This window comes from Malaclemys terrapin, chromosome 11 (genome assembly GCF_027887155.1).
Source record: "Malaclemys terrapin pileata isolate rMalTer1 chromosome 11, rMalTer1.hap1, whole genome shotgun sequence".
Classification (NCBI taxonomy): Eukaryota; Metazoa; Chordata; order Testudines; family Emydidae; genus Malaclemys; species Malaclemys terrapin.
In genome coordinates, this window is record NC_071515.1 from 77,945,484 (window position 1) to 77,959,043 (window position 13,560).

General features: G+C 61.0%; 1 protein-coding gene across 1 annotated transcript in view; it reads left to right on the plus strand.

Moving 5' to 3' along the window:
- The window catches only part of PLCD4 (phospholipase C delta 4), a 29,663-nt gene that overhangs the window by 9,516 nt on the left and 6,587 nt on the right, over positions 1-13,560 (plus strand). Inside the window, exons 8-15 of the mRNA XM_054043250.1 lie at positions 7,258-7,304; positions 8,135-8,287; positions 9,151-9,303; positions 9,877-10,024; positions 11,634-11,750; positions 12,283-12,461; positions 12,756-12,891; positions 13,000-13,149. Of these exons, the coding sequence (XP_053899225.1) occupies positions 7,258-7,304; positions 8,135-8,287; positions 9,151-9,303; positions 9,877-10,024; positions 11,634-11,750; positions 12,283-12,461; positions 12,756-12,891; positions 13,000-13,149 (1,083 nt within the window). The remainder of the gene's footprint in view (positions 1-7,257; positions 7,305-8,134; positions 8,288-9,150; positions 9,304-9,876; positions 10,025-11,633; positions 11,751-12,282; positions 12,462-12,755; positions 12,892-12,999; positions 13,150-13,560) is intronic.

A 13,560-nucleotide genomic window follows, 5' to 3' on the forward strand; every position in this document is an offset into this window, starting at 1 on the left:
CCACTTTTGCTTCCCCTACTAGTTCTTCCCTGTTTGTGAGCAGCAGGTCAAGAAAAGCTTTGCCCCTAGTTGGTTCCTCCAGCACTTGCACCAGGAAATTGTCCCCTACACTTTCCAAAAATTTCCTGGATTGCCTGTGCACCGCTGTATTGCTCTCCCAGCAGATATCAGGGTGATTAAAGTCTCCCATGAGAACCAGGGCCTGCGATCTAGCAACTTCTGCTAGTTGCCAGAAGAAAGCCTCGTCCACCTCATCCCCCTGGTCTGGTGGTCTATAGCAGACTCCAACCACGACATCACCCTTGTTGCTCACACTTCTCAACTTTATCCAGAGACTCTCAGGTTTTTCTGCAGTATCATACCGGAGCTCTGAGCAGTCATACTCCTCTCTTACATACAACGCAACTCCCCCACCTTTTCTGCCCTGCCTGTCCTTCCTGAACAGTTTATATCCATCCATGACAGTACTCCAGTCATGTGAGTTATCCCACCAAGTCTCTGTTATTCCAATCACATCATAGTTCCCTGACTGTGCCAGGACTTCCAGTTCTCCCTGCTTGTTTCCCAGGCTTCTTGCATTTGTGTATAGGCACTTAAGATAACTCAACGATCGTCCCTCTTTCTCAGCATGAGACAGGAGTCCTCCCCTGTTGCGCTCTCCTGCTTGTGCTTCCTCCCAGGATCCCATTTCCCCACTTACCTCAGGGCTTTGGTCTCCTTCCCCCGGTGAACCTAGTTTAAAGCCCTCCTCACTAGGTTAGCCAGCCTGCTGGCGAAGATGCTCTTCCCTCTCTTCGTTAGGTGGAGCCCGTCTCTGCCTAGCACTCCTTCTTCTTGGAACACCATCCCATGGTCGAAGAATCCAAAGCCTTCTCTCCGACACCACCTGCGTAGCCATTCGTTGACTTCCACGATTCGACGGTCTCTACCCCGGCCTTTTCCTTGCACAGGGAGGATGGACGAGAACACCACTTGCGCCTCAAACTCCTTTATCCTTCTTCCCAGAGCCACGTAGTCTGCAGTGATCCGCTCAAGGTCATTCTTGGCAGTATCATTGGTGCCCACGTGGAGAAGCAGGAAGGGGTAGCGATCCGAGGGCTTGATGAGTCTCGGCAGTCTCTCCGTCACATCGTGTATCCTAGCTCCTGGCAAGCAGCAGACCTCTCGGTTTTCCCGGTCAGGGCGGCAGATAGATGACTCAGTCCCCCTGAGGAGGGAGTCCCCGACCACCACCACCCTCCTCCTCCTTTTGGGAGTGGTGGTCGTGGAACCCCCATCCCTAGGACAGTGCATCTTTTGCCTTCCAATCGGTGGAGTCTCCTTCTGCTCCCTTCCCTCAGATGGGCCATCTAGTCCACTCTCCGCATTAGCACCTGTAGAGAGAACATGGAAACGATTCCTCACCTGTATCTCCATTGCTGGTGCATGGACGCTCCTCTTTCTTCTTCTGGAGGTCACATGCTGCCAAACCTCCTCACAATCCTTCTGTCCCTGCTGCGCCTGCTCTGAATCTTCAGAACATTGTGGCCGTAGAAGCATCTCCTGACGTCTGTCCAGGAAATCTTCATTTTCCCTTATGCAACGCAGAGTTGATACTTGTTTCTCCAGCCCTCGAACCTTCTCCTCCAATATGGAGACCAGCTTACACTTTGTGCAGACAAAGTCGCTTCTGTCCTGTGGAAGAAAGACAAACATGGCACAACCTGTGCAGGTTACAACAGCTGATCGCTCACCTTCCATATCTCCGTCCTCTTAGGAGCTTCCTCAACTGTTGCAGGAACTACTCGGAGAAAGCTGCAGATGAAAGCCTCAGTGCGCTCTCCCTAGGCGAACTCCCAGGCAAACTCCCGCTGTTAGCCTCTGCTGTTCGCCGCTCAGCTGGTTCGCTGCTGACTGCCCTTATATACCAGTCAGGCCCACTCAAGGCCCAGCTGGAACAAAGCACTCCCAATTCACACTTTTCAAACAAACAAGCAAGCAATCAAGCACACGGTCAAACTGACCAACTGTCCCAGCAGCAGACACTCAGATACTCACCAACACAGCCCCCCTAATGCAGCACTTAGCGTACCTCCTCTCGGACAGCTCCCAGGCAAACTCCCGCTGTTAGCCTCTGCTGTTCGCCGCTCAGCTGGTTCGCTGCTGACTGCCCTTATATACCAGTCAGGCCCACTCAAGGCCCAGCTGGAACAAAGCACTCCCAATTCACACTTTTCAAACAAACAAGCAAGCAATCAAGCACACGGTCAAACTGACCAACTGTCCCAGCAGCAGACACTCAGATACTCACCAACACAGCCCCCCTAATGCAGCACTTAGCGTACCTCCTCTCGGACAGCTCCCAGGCAAACTCCCGCTGTTAGCCTCTGCTGTTCGCCGCTCAGCTGGTTCGCTGCTGACTGCCCTTATATACCAGTCAGGCCCACTCAAGGCCCAGCTGGAACAAAGCACTCCCAATTCACACTTTTCAAACAAACAAGCAAGCAATCAAGCACACGGTCAAACTGACCAACTGTCCCAGCAGCAGACACTCAGATACTCACCAACACAGCCCCCCTAATGCAGCACTTAGCGTACCTCCTCTCGGACAGCTCCCAGGCAAACTCCCGCTGTTAGCCTCTGCTGTTCGCCGCTCAGCTGGTTCGCTGCTGACTGCCCTTATATACCAGTCAGGCCCACTCAAGGCCCAGCTGGAACAAAGCACTCCCAATTCACACTTTTCAAACAAACAAGCAAGCAATCAAGCACACGGTCAAACTGACCAACTGTCCCAGCAGCAGACACTCAGATACTCACCAACACAGCCCCCCTAATGCAGCACTTAGCGTACCTCCTCTCGGACAGCTCCCAGGCAAACTCCCGCTGTTAGCCTCTGCTGTTCGCCGCTCAGCTGGTTCGCTGCTGACTGCCCTTATATACCAGTCAGGCCCACTCAAGGCCCAGCTGGAACAAAGCACTCCCAATTCACACTTTTCAAACAAACAAGCAAGCAATCAAGCACACGGTCAAACTGACCAACTGTCCCAGCAGCAGACACTCAGATACTCACCAACACAGCCCCCCTAATGCAGCACTTAGCGTACCTCCTCTCGGACAGCTCCCAGGCAAACTCCCGCTGTTAGCCTCTGCTGTTCGCCGCTCAGCTGGTTCGCTGCTGACTGCCCTTATATACCAGTCAGGCCCACTCAAGGCCCAGCTGGAACAAAGCACTCCCAATTCACACTTTTCAAACAAACAAGCAAGCAATCAAGCACACGGTCAAACTGACCAACTGTCCCAGCAGCAGACACTCAGATACTCACCAACACAGCCCCCCTAATGCAGCACTTAGCGTACCTCCTCTCGGACAGCTCCCAGGCAAACTCCCGCTGTTAGCCTCTGCTGTTCGCCGCTCAGCTGGTTCGCTGCTGACTGCCCTTATATACCAGTCAGGCCCACTCAAGGCCCAGCTGGAACAAAGCACTCCCAATTCACACTTTTCAAACAAACAAGCAAGCAATCAAGCACACGGTCAAACTGACCAACTGTCCCAGCAGCAGACACTCAGATACTCACCAACACAGCCCCCCTAATGCAGCACTTAGCGTACCTCCTCTCGGACAGCTCCCAGGCAAACTCCCGCTGTTAGCCTCTGCTGTTCGCCGCTCAGCTGGTTCGCTGCTGACTGCCCTTATATACCAGTCAGGCCCACTCAAGGCCCAGCTGGAACAAAGCACTCCCAATTCACACTTTTCAAACAAACAAGCAAGCAATCAAGCACACGGTCAAACTGACCAACTGTCCCAGCAGCAGACACTCAGATACTCACCAACACAGCCCCCCTAATGCAGCACTTAGCGTACCTCCTCTCGGACAGCTCCCAGGCAAACTCCCGCTGTTAGCCTCTGCTGTTCGCCGCTCAGCTGGTTCGCTGCTGACTGCCCTTATATACCAGTCAGGCCCACTCAAGGCCCAGCTGGAACAAAGCACTCCCAATTCACACTTTTCAAACAAACAAGCAAGCAATCAAGCACACGGTCAAACTGACCAACTGTCCCAGCAGCAGACACTCAGATACTCACCAACACAGCCCCCCTAATGCAGCACTTAGCGTACCTCCTCTCGGACAGCTCCCAGGCAAACTCCCGCTGTTAGCCTCTGCTGTTCGCCGCTCAGCTGGTTCGCTGCTGACTGCCCTTATATACCAGTCAGGCCCACTCAAGGCCCAGCTGGAACAAAGCACTCCCAATTCACACTTTTCAAACAAACAAGCAAGCAATCAAGCACACGGTCAAACTGACCAACTGTCCCAGCAGCAGACACTCAGATACTCACCAACACAGCCCCCCTAATGCAGCACTTAGCGTACCTCCTCTCGGACAGCTCCCAGGCAAACTCCCGCTGTTAGCCTCTGCTGTTCGCCGCTCAGCTGGTTCGCTGCTGACTGCCCTTATATACCAGTCAGGCCCACTCAAGGCCCAGCTGGAACAAAGCACTCCCAATTCACACTTTTCAAACAAACAAGCAAGCAATCAAGCACACGGTCAAACTGACCAACTGTCCCAGCAGCAGACACTCAGATACTCACCAACACAGCCCCCCTAATGCAGCACTTAGCGTACCTCCTCTCGGACAGCTCCCAGGCAAACTCCCGCTGTTAGCCTCTGCTGTTCGCCGCTCAGCTGGTTCGCTGCTGACTGCCCTTATATACCAGTCAGGCCCACTCAAGGCCCAGCTGGAACAAAGCACTCCCAATTCACACTTTTCAAACAAACAAGCAAGCAATCAAGCACACGGTCAAACTGACCAACTGTCCCAGCAGCAGACACTCAGATACTCACCAACACAGCCCCCCTAATGCAGCACTTAGCGTACCTCCTCTCGGACAGCTCCCAGGCAAACTCCCGCTGTTAGCCTCTGCTGTTCGCCGCTCAGCTGGTTCGCTGCTGACTGCCCTTATATACCAGTCAGGCCCACTCAAGGCCCAGCTGGAACAAAGCACTCCCAATTCACACTTTTCAAACAAACAAGCAAGCAATCAAGCACACGGTCAAACTGACCAACTGTCCCAGCAGCAGACACTCAGATACTCACCAACACAGCCCCCCTAATGCAGCACTTAGCGTACCTCCTCTCGGACAGCTCCCAGGCAAACTCCCGCTGTTAGCCTCTGCTGTTCGCCGCTCAGCTGGTTCGCTGCTGACTGCCCTTATATACCAGTCAGGCCCACTCAAGGCCCAGCTGGAACAAAGCACTCCCAATTCACACTTTTCAAACAAACAAGCAAGCAATCAAGCACACGGTCAAACTGACCAACTGTCCCAGCAGCAGACACTCAGATACTCACCAACACAGCCCCCCTAATGCAGCACTTAGCGTACCTCCTCTCGGACAGCTCCCAGGCAAACTCCCGCTGTTAGCCTCTGCTGTTCGCCGCTCAGCTGGTTCGCTGCTGACTGCCCTTATATACCAGTCAGGCCCACTCAAGGCCCAGCTGGAACAAAGCACTCCCAATTCACACTTTTCAAACAAACAAGCAAGCAATCAAGCACACGGTCAAACTGACCAACTGTCCCAGCAGCAGACACTCAGATACTCACCAACACAGCCCCCCTAATGCAGCACTTAGCGTACCTCCTCTCGGACAGCTCCCAGGCAAACTCCCGCTGTTAGCCTCTGCTGTTCGCCGCTCAGCTGGTTCGCTGCTGACTGCCCTTATATACCAGTCAGGCCCACTCAAGGCCCAGCTGGAACAAAGCACTCCCAATTCACACTTTTCAAACAAACAAGCAAGCAATCAAGCACACGGTCAAACTGACCAACTGTCCCAGCAGCAGACACTCAGATACTCACCAACACAGCCCCCCTAATGCAGCACTTAGCGTACCTCCTCTCGGACAGCTCCCAGGCAAACTCCCGCTGTTAGCCTCTGCTGTTCGCCGCTCAGCTGGTTCGCTGCTGACTGCCCTTATATACCAGTCAGGCCCACTCAAGGCCCAGCTGGAACAAAGCACTCCCAATTCACACTTTTCAAACAAACAAGCAAGCAATCAAGCACACGGTCAAACTGACCAACTGTCCCAGCAGCAGACACTCAGATACTCACCAACACAGCCCCCCTAATGCAGCACTTAGCGTACCTCCTCTCGGACAGCTCCCAGGCAAACTCCCGCTGTTAGCCTCTGCTGTTCGCCGCTCAGCTGGTTCGCTGCTGACTGCCCTTATATACCAGTCAGGCCCACTCAAGGCCCAGCTGGAACAAAGCACTCCCAATTCACACTTTTCAAACAAACAAGCAAGCAATCAAGCACACGGTCAAACTGACCAACTGTCCCAGCAGCAGACACTCAGATACTCACCAACACAGCCCCCCTAATGCAGCACTTAGCGTACCTCCTCTCGGACAGCTCCCAGGCAAACTCCCGCTGTTAGCCTCTGCTGTTCGCCGCTCAGCTGGTTCGCTGCTGACTGCCCTTATATACCAGTCAGGCCCACTCAAGGCCCAGCTGGAACAAAGCACTCCCAATTCACACTTTTCAAACAAACAAGCAAGCAATCAAGCACACGGTCAAACTGACCAACTGTCCCAGCAGCAGACACTCAGATACTCACCAACACAGCCCCCCTAATGCAGCACTTAGCGTACCTCCTCTCGGACAGCTCCCAGGCAAACTCCCGCTGTTAGCCTCTGCTGTTCGCCGCTCAGCTGGTTCGCTGCTGACTGCCCTTATATACCAGTCAGGCCCACTCAAGGCCCAGCTGGAACAAAGCACTCCCAATTCACACTTTTCAAACAAACAAGCAAGCAATCAAGCACACGGTCAAACTGACCAACTGTCCCAGCAGCAGACACTCAGATACTCACCAACACAGCCCCCCTAATGCAGCACTTAGCGTACCTCCTCTCGGACAGCTCCCAGGCAAACTCCCGCTGTTAGCCTCTGCTGTTCGCCGCTCAGCTGGTTCGCTGCTGACTGCCCTTATATACCAGTCAGGCCCACTCAAGGCCCAGCTGGAACAAAGCACTCCCAATTCACACTTTTCAAACAAACAAGCAAGCAATCAAGCACACGGTCAAACTGACCAACTGTCCCAGCAGCAGACACTCAGATACTCACCAACACAGCCCCCCTAATGCAGCACTTAGCGTACCTCCTCTCGGACAGCTCCCAGGCAAACTCCCGCTGTTAGCCTCTGCTGTTCGCCGCTCAGCTGGTTCGCTGCTGACTGCCCTTATATACCAGTCAGGCCCACTCAAGGCCCAGCTGGAACTGCACGTCCCCTTCAAGGACGTGGTCAGCACCCTGGGGCAGTACGCCTTCCAGGTAGGGCAGCCCCCTGCCAGTAGGGGGCGTTCTCAGCGGGGGTCATGACCCCAGGGTGGGTCACGACGGGGGTCAGGGGGTCAGGAGCACCCTACCCTTCTCCTCTTGCTAAGTGGGTCGCGGGATCCCACTAAGGGAGAGGCCACGGCCGGCACTGCCCTATGGCATGTTTGCAGCGCCCCCTTGTGGTGGCAGCCGCTGCCACGGGCTCGGCGCTGGGAGCCACTCGCCCCAGGGGAGTTGACTGTTGCGCAGCTGCCCCGTCCCGCTCAGAGGTGGCTGCATCAGTGTGGCAGGCGAGGGCGTCCCGCCGGAAGAGAGACGCTCTCTGGGGATTAACGGCGTTGGCTTTGGGGACAGGTAGGAGGCACCAGGTTGGGTCACCTGCCCAAACCCCGGCACTGGCTGAAGTGCTGCAAGCATGATCCGGGCCCCAGGTTTCTTCAGCTCCATTCAGCTTCCCTCCCACCCTTTGGGACGGGCGCAGTGCGGAAGGGGCGAGGTCGTCACTGCAGCCTCCTGTCGCCGGGTTCTGCTGCAGCGCTAGGTGGTGTCATGCTGCAGGGAGCGGGGTGGGGGCTCGGCAGGGGGCAGGAGCTGCAGGGAGCGGGCAGGGGGATCAGTAGGGGGCACGGGCTGCAGGGAGGGGGCAGGGGCTCTCTCCCCCTCATACTAAGGGCTGGTCCTGCTGGCACCTTTTGGCCTCGCCCCCTAGGAAGACAGACGGGTTCTTGCCCCGCTTGATGCCCGTGGGAGGCCCTGGTGGCCGAGGGGACCTGGAGGCTCTGGCCTGGTCTTGGCGCCTGAGACGCCGGCTCTTTGCTTGGCAGGCGTCCGACTATCCCGTCATCCTGTCCCTGGAGAACCACTGCGGCCCGGAGCAGCAGGACCTCATGGCCCAGCACCTGAAGGGCATCCTGGGAGAGCGGCTGCTCACGGTCCCCCTCGACGCCCACGACCCCACGCAGCTGCCTTCGCCGGAGGTAGGGGACGGGCTGGGGGGCTGTCGCTGCGGGGCCTGGCCCATGGCTCTGAGCTCCTGGCTTGGCCATCCCGCCCCCCGGTGACGCCTGCCTCCCACCCCCGCACGCCACCCCTCAGCACACTGCCCTGAGCACAGCAGCCGTTCCCACAGGGCCCTGGGCTGGGCACTCGCTCGGGCTGGGGCTGCGCTAGGGGGCGGGGGGGGTTGCATTTCCCCCCGTCTCCAGTGGGGGCGCTCTCCTGCCTCCGTCTGCACCGCCATCCCCACCCACAATGTGTCTGTCCACCCTGCCAGGCTTCCTGCATCCCTCCCTCCATCCCTCCCCTCCTCTGCATCCCTCCCTCCCTCCCCTCCCCTGCATCCCTCCCTCCCTCCATCCATCCCCCCTGCATCCCCTCCATCCCTCCCCTCTTGCTGCATCCCTCCCTCCCTCCACCCACCCCCCCTGCATCCCCTCCCCTGCATCCCTCCCTCCATCCCCTTCCCCTCCCTCCATCCCTCCCCACCCGCTGCATCCCTCCCTCCCTCCACCCACCCCCCCTGCATCCCCTCCCCTGCATCCCTCCCTCCATCCCCTCCCCCTCCCTCCATCCCTCTCCACCCGCTGCATCCCTCCCTCCCTCCCCTCCCGCTGCATCCCTCCCTCCATCCCCTCCCCTCCCCTGCATCCCTCCCCTCCCGCTGCATCCCTCCCTCCCTCCCCTGCATCCCTCCCCTCCCGCTGCATCCCTCCCTCCCTCCCCTGCATCCCCTCCCCTGCATCCCTCCCTCCCTCCATCCCCTCCCCTCCCGCTGCATCCCTCCCTCCCTCCATCCCTCCATCCTCGCCTCCATTCAGCCCCTCTCCTGGGTGTCCTGCAGGAGCTGAGAGGAAGGATCATTCTGAAGGGGAAGAGGGCAGAGAGCCTGGCGCACTCGCCGGACGAGGCCCCAGAGGGGGAGGTGTCCGAGGACGATGATGGGCCGGAGGCAGAGGAAGAGATCCTGAGCCAGGAGGCCAAGAGGAAGGCCAAGGTACAGAGACACTCTCCCCCAGGCGGGAGCACCGCACCAGGGCGGGGGGCTCTGTGACTGGGCGGCTGCTCCCGATGGGTGCTGGCTCCCAGCTGGTAGCGGCGTCCCCCAGGGACAGCTCCGTGCAGTGGTCCGACACCCTCCTGCACCCCACACGGGGGCTTCCCGGGGCTCACCATCCCCGCCCCAGATCGCCCTGGGTGCTGGGAGCAACGCCTGCCCTGGCCTGGCTCCGAGCTGCCGTAACCCAGCCAGGGCGCCCGGGCCTTGGCCTTCTCCATTGGTTTGAGCTTCTGCCAGGAGTTATCCCGGCCTCCTCGTGACCCTGAGATCGGCTGCCCAGGGGCTCTGCCCACGACTGCATGGCCCAGCCACCCAGCAGCGATGGGCATCTCAGTGCTGGTGCCAGCCCCGGCAGGCGCGGCTTCCCCTGGACACTGGCCCACCTCCAGGGGCAGGAGCAGCTCAGTGTTCGGGGCCCACCCAGCCTGCCCGGCAGCTGGTGCTCCAAGTGCCGGCGCCTCTGGCCGTCAGCCCTGCCCCCCAGGCTCTGACCCGCTCGGCCCTTCGCAGAAGTCCCAGGCCAAGGAGCTGTCTGACTGCATCATCTACTGCCACAGCGTCCCCTTCTGCGGCTTCCAGACGGCGCTTGCCCGCCGCCGGCCCTACGAGACGGCCTCCCTGCCCGAGGCCAAGGCCAGGAAGCTGATCAAGGAGGCGGGTAAGGGGTAAGGGGGGGGGCCCGGCCGGGGGACTGCGGTTGCAGCGAACGGGAGAAATCCCAGCCGCTGAGAGGAGCGTCCAAGCGCTCCAGGGCCAACACAGGGCTCTCCTGCTGGGACCCCAGAGCTCTGGCAGGGGGTGCGGGACAGAGCTGGTGTTTAAACCCCCAGCTTGGCCTCCCGGCTGGCAGCAGCCCCCCAGCCAACCAAACTGGGTCCTGTTCCCGACGGGCCAGATCGCCTGAGATCCAGCACTGGGCTGGGGGGGCAGGACTCCTGGGTTCTCTTCCCAGGTCTGGGAGGGGAATGGGGTCTAATGGTTGGAGTGGGGGGGGGCGGGGCTGGGAGCCAGGACTCCTGGGTTCTATCCCTGGCTCTGCCACTGCTTCCATCTGGGAGCTTGGGCAAGGCCCTTCCCCCACCCCTGTGCCTCTGTTTCCCCTGCCACCCAATGGGGCTGATGATACTGACCGTGCTTTGAGATCCGGGCAGAGTGTCGCTGATTCCCAGACCCACTGCAGGGGGGGAGGATCCCGGGCCTGCGTCAGACAGGCTCAGCCCAGATGGTCCCTTCTGGCCGTCAGTTTCTGGAGCCATGGGTGGGCAGCCTCAGTAGCGAAGCCCCAGGTGTCTGGGTTGCAGAGACCGAGCTTTGCCCCCCCACCCCACCCCAGCCAGGGCAGGGCAGTGCCAGGTCAGGGGCCAGCTCTGAGCCCATCGGCTCCTCGCAGCCTGGCAAAATCCACCGCCCTTGGCAGCCGGCGCCCCCAGCCCAGGGTGCAACTGCCCTGGCCCTGCATAGCCTGCGCTGCTCTGTCCAGCCAGTGGCTGGGTCAGAGCCCCAGCCCCACGCCCAGCCCCACGCCCAGCCCCTCGTCCGCCGGGCTCTTGGGCTGGGGCGGCCCTGGCCCATCAGCTCTCTGCACAGGTGGGGTGGGGGGCCTCTGTGGGTGGAGAGTGGGTGAGGGGTGCCTGTGGGGAGATGGGGGCCCTGTGGGTGGGTGAGGGGGTCTCTGAGGGGGAGGGGGGCGGTCGGGCTGTGGGGAGATGGGTGAGGAGGTCTCTGAGGGGAGGGGTCGGTCGGGCTGTGGGGAGATGGATGAGGAGGTCTCTGAGGGGAGGGGTCGGTCGGGCTGTGGGTGGCGAGGGGGTCTCTGAGGGGAGGGGTCGGTCGGGCTGTGGGTGGCGAGGAGGTCTCTGAGGGGAGGGGTCAGTCGGGCTGTGGGTGGCGAGGGGGTCTCTGGGGGACGGGGGCGGTCAGGCTGTTGGTGGGCGAGGGAGTCTCTGGGGGACGGGGGCGGTCGGGCTGTGGGTGGGCGAGGGGGTCTCTGAGGGGAGGGGTCAGTCGGGCTGTGAGTGGCGAGGGGGTCTCTGAGGGGAGGGGTCGGTCGGGCTGTGGGTGGGCGAGGGGGTCTCTGGGGGACGGGGGCGGTCGGGCGAGGGGGTCTCTGAGGGAAGGGGTTGGTCGGGCTGTGAGTGGCGAGGGGGTCTCTGAGGGGAGGGGTCAGTTGGGCTGTGGGGGGGTGGCTGTGGGTGCTCGCAGGCAGATCGGGGGCCCTGTCGGGGAGGGGCCGGCGAGGCTGGGGGGTCACCGTCTCCTGCCCCCAGGGAACGAGTTTGTCCGTCACAACGCCCGGCAGCTGACGCGGATCTACCCCAGCGGGCTGAGGACCGACTCCTCCAACTATGACCCGCAGGAGATGTGGAACGTGGGCTGCCAGCTCGGTAGGGCCCGGCTGGGGTCCGAGGGGGGACGTGGGGTGGGACCCTGGGCCCCAATCCCAAGTGAACACCCCAGGGTCCTAGGGACCCGGCCTGGGGCCACGGGGCTCTGGGCACCCCGAGGGAGAGCCGGGCGCTGGCCTGTTCGACCCGACCGGGGCCTGGCACAGCTGGGGCCCCGTGGGATCCTCCAGCAGGGGCCGGCCCCTCTGAATTACTGCTGCAGTGGCAGTAGGGGGCACTGTGCTGCCAGGGGCCCCCGTGAGCGGTAACACTGAGCCCCCAACCCATGAGTGTGACCGGCCCCAGGGGCGGGGCTAGTGGTGCTGGGCTCCTGGCTAAGTGTCTCCTGCCCTGGATACAGCAGCGTCCTTCACTTCCTGTCCTAAACTGCTGTGCGCTAGTTCAGCGGGGCGGGGGGAGAGAAGGGTTAACGAGCACATGTTCTGAGAGCTCGTGGGGAGCCCCGGCTGGAAGGGGCGTCCGGGTCCCGCTGCCGCAGCCCCACAAGCCCCGTCCGCCTCTTTCCCCGCAGTGGCCCTGAATGTGCAGACGGCCGGGGCGGAGATGGATCTGTGCGACGGGCTCTTCCGGCAGAACGCCCGCTGCGGCTACGTGCTGAAGCCGGCTTTCCTGAGGGACGCGGAAACCGCCTTCGACCCCGACAATCCCCGGAGCAGGGCCAGGGGCGGCCCCTGGAGCCTGGCGATTCAGGTACGCCAGCCTCCTGCAGGAGCGCAGCCCGGGGGCCTCTCTCTATGGGCAGGAAAGGAGAGGGGGTAGGGGGTGTCTGGGCACAGGGGGATGGGGAGGTTTCATTGTGCCCCATGACGGAGCTGGGGCCCAGAGGCCGGTCCTGGGTGCAGCGTCCCGGGCAGTGTTCGGGGAGCAGCCTGCCCCTTGCCTGCAGAGGACCCAGCTGCTGGCTCTGGGAGAGCTCCCAGGGCCCGCACGGCTGCCGGTTCCCCGAGCTCAGGGGCCCTCGGCCGCTGCCCGGTGTCGCCGCAGGTCATCAGCGGGCAGCAGCTCCCCAAGGTGGCTGGCAGCAAGGCGAGCGCCATCGTCGACCCCCTGGTGCGCGTGGAGATCCACGGCGTCCCCGCCGACCAGGCCAGGCTGGAGACCCAGGCTGTCGATAACAACGGTGAGTCCGGCCTCGGGCAGGTGAGCCTGGCCCCCTCCAGCAGCCTGCAGCTCCGGCCCAGCTGACCCCATCCCCAGGCCCTGACCCCATCTCCGCCTCCCCCTCCAGGCTTTAACCCCCACTGGGGCGAGACGCTGTGGTTCAAGGTGCACGTCCCTGAACTGGCCCTCGTGCGCTTCGTGGTGGAGGATTACGACAAGACGTCCAGGAACGACTTCGTGGGCCAGTTCACCCTGCCCTTTGCTAGCATCAAATTAGGTGAGCGCCAGGCCCGGCTGCTTCGGTCCGGCCCACGGCTCGCTCCCCCCACCGCTGGGGGCTCGGCCAGGGCAGGGGGCTCGAGCCAGAGCTGTGTGGCCATGGCAGTGCCAGGGGGAGCATGCCAGGGCCAGGAGGGCAGTAGCTAGCCAGGAGAGCGCTGGAACAAGAGCCAAGCCCCCATGCCTCTGATAGTCCCCCCCACGGAGGCGGGAGGGCATTTGGAGAGTAGCATGGAGCGGGCAGTGGGGCGGGGGAGGGCTGGAAAGGGCAGAGGAGTGGGCGACCTTCAGCTAGTTTGGGATGCGAGATCCCTGCCCAAGGAAGCATGGGACTCGTTAGGGGCTAACGAGGAACCAAGAGGGGACATTGGGCTCCGTTCTGGAGAAGGGCGCGGTACAGACGCTGGAG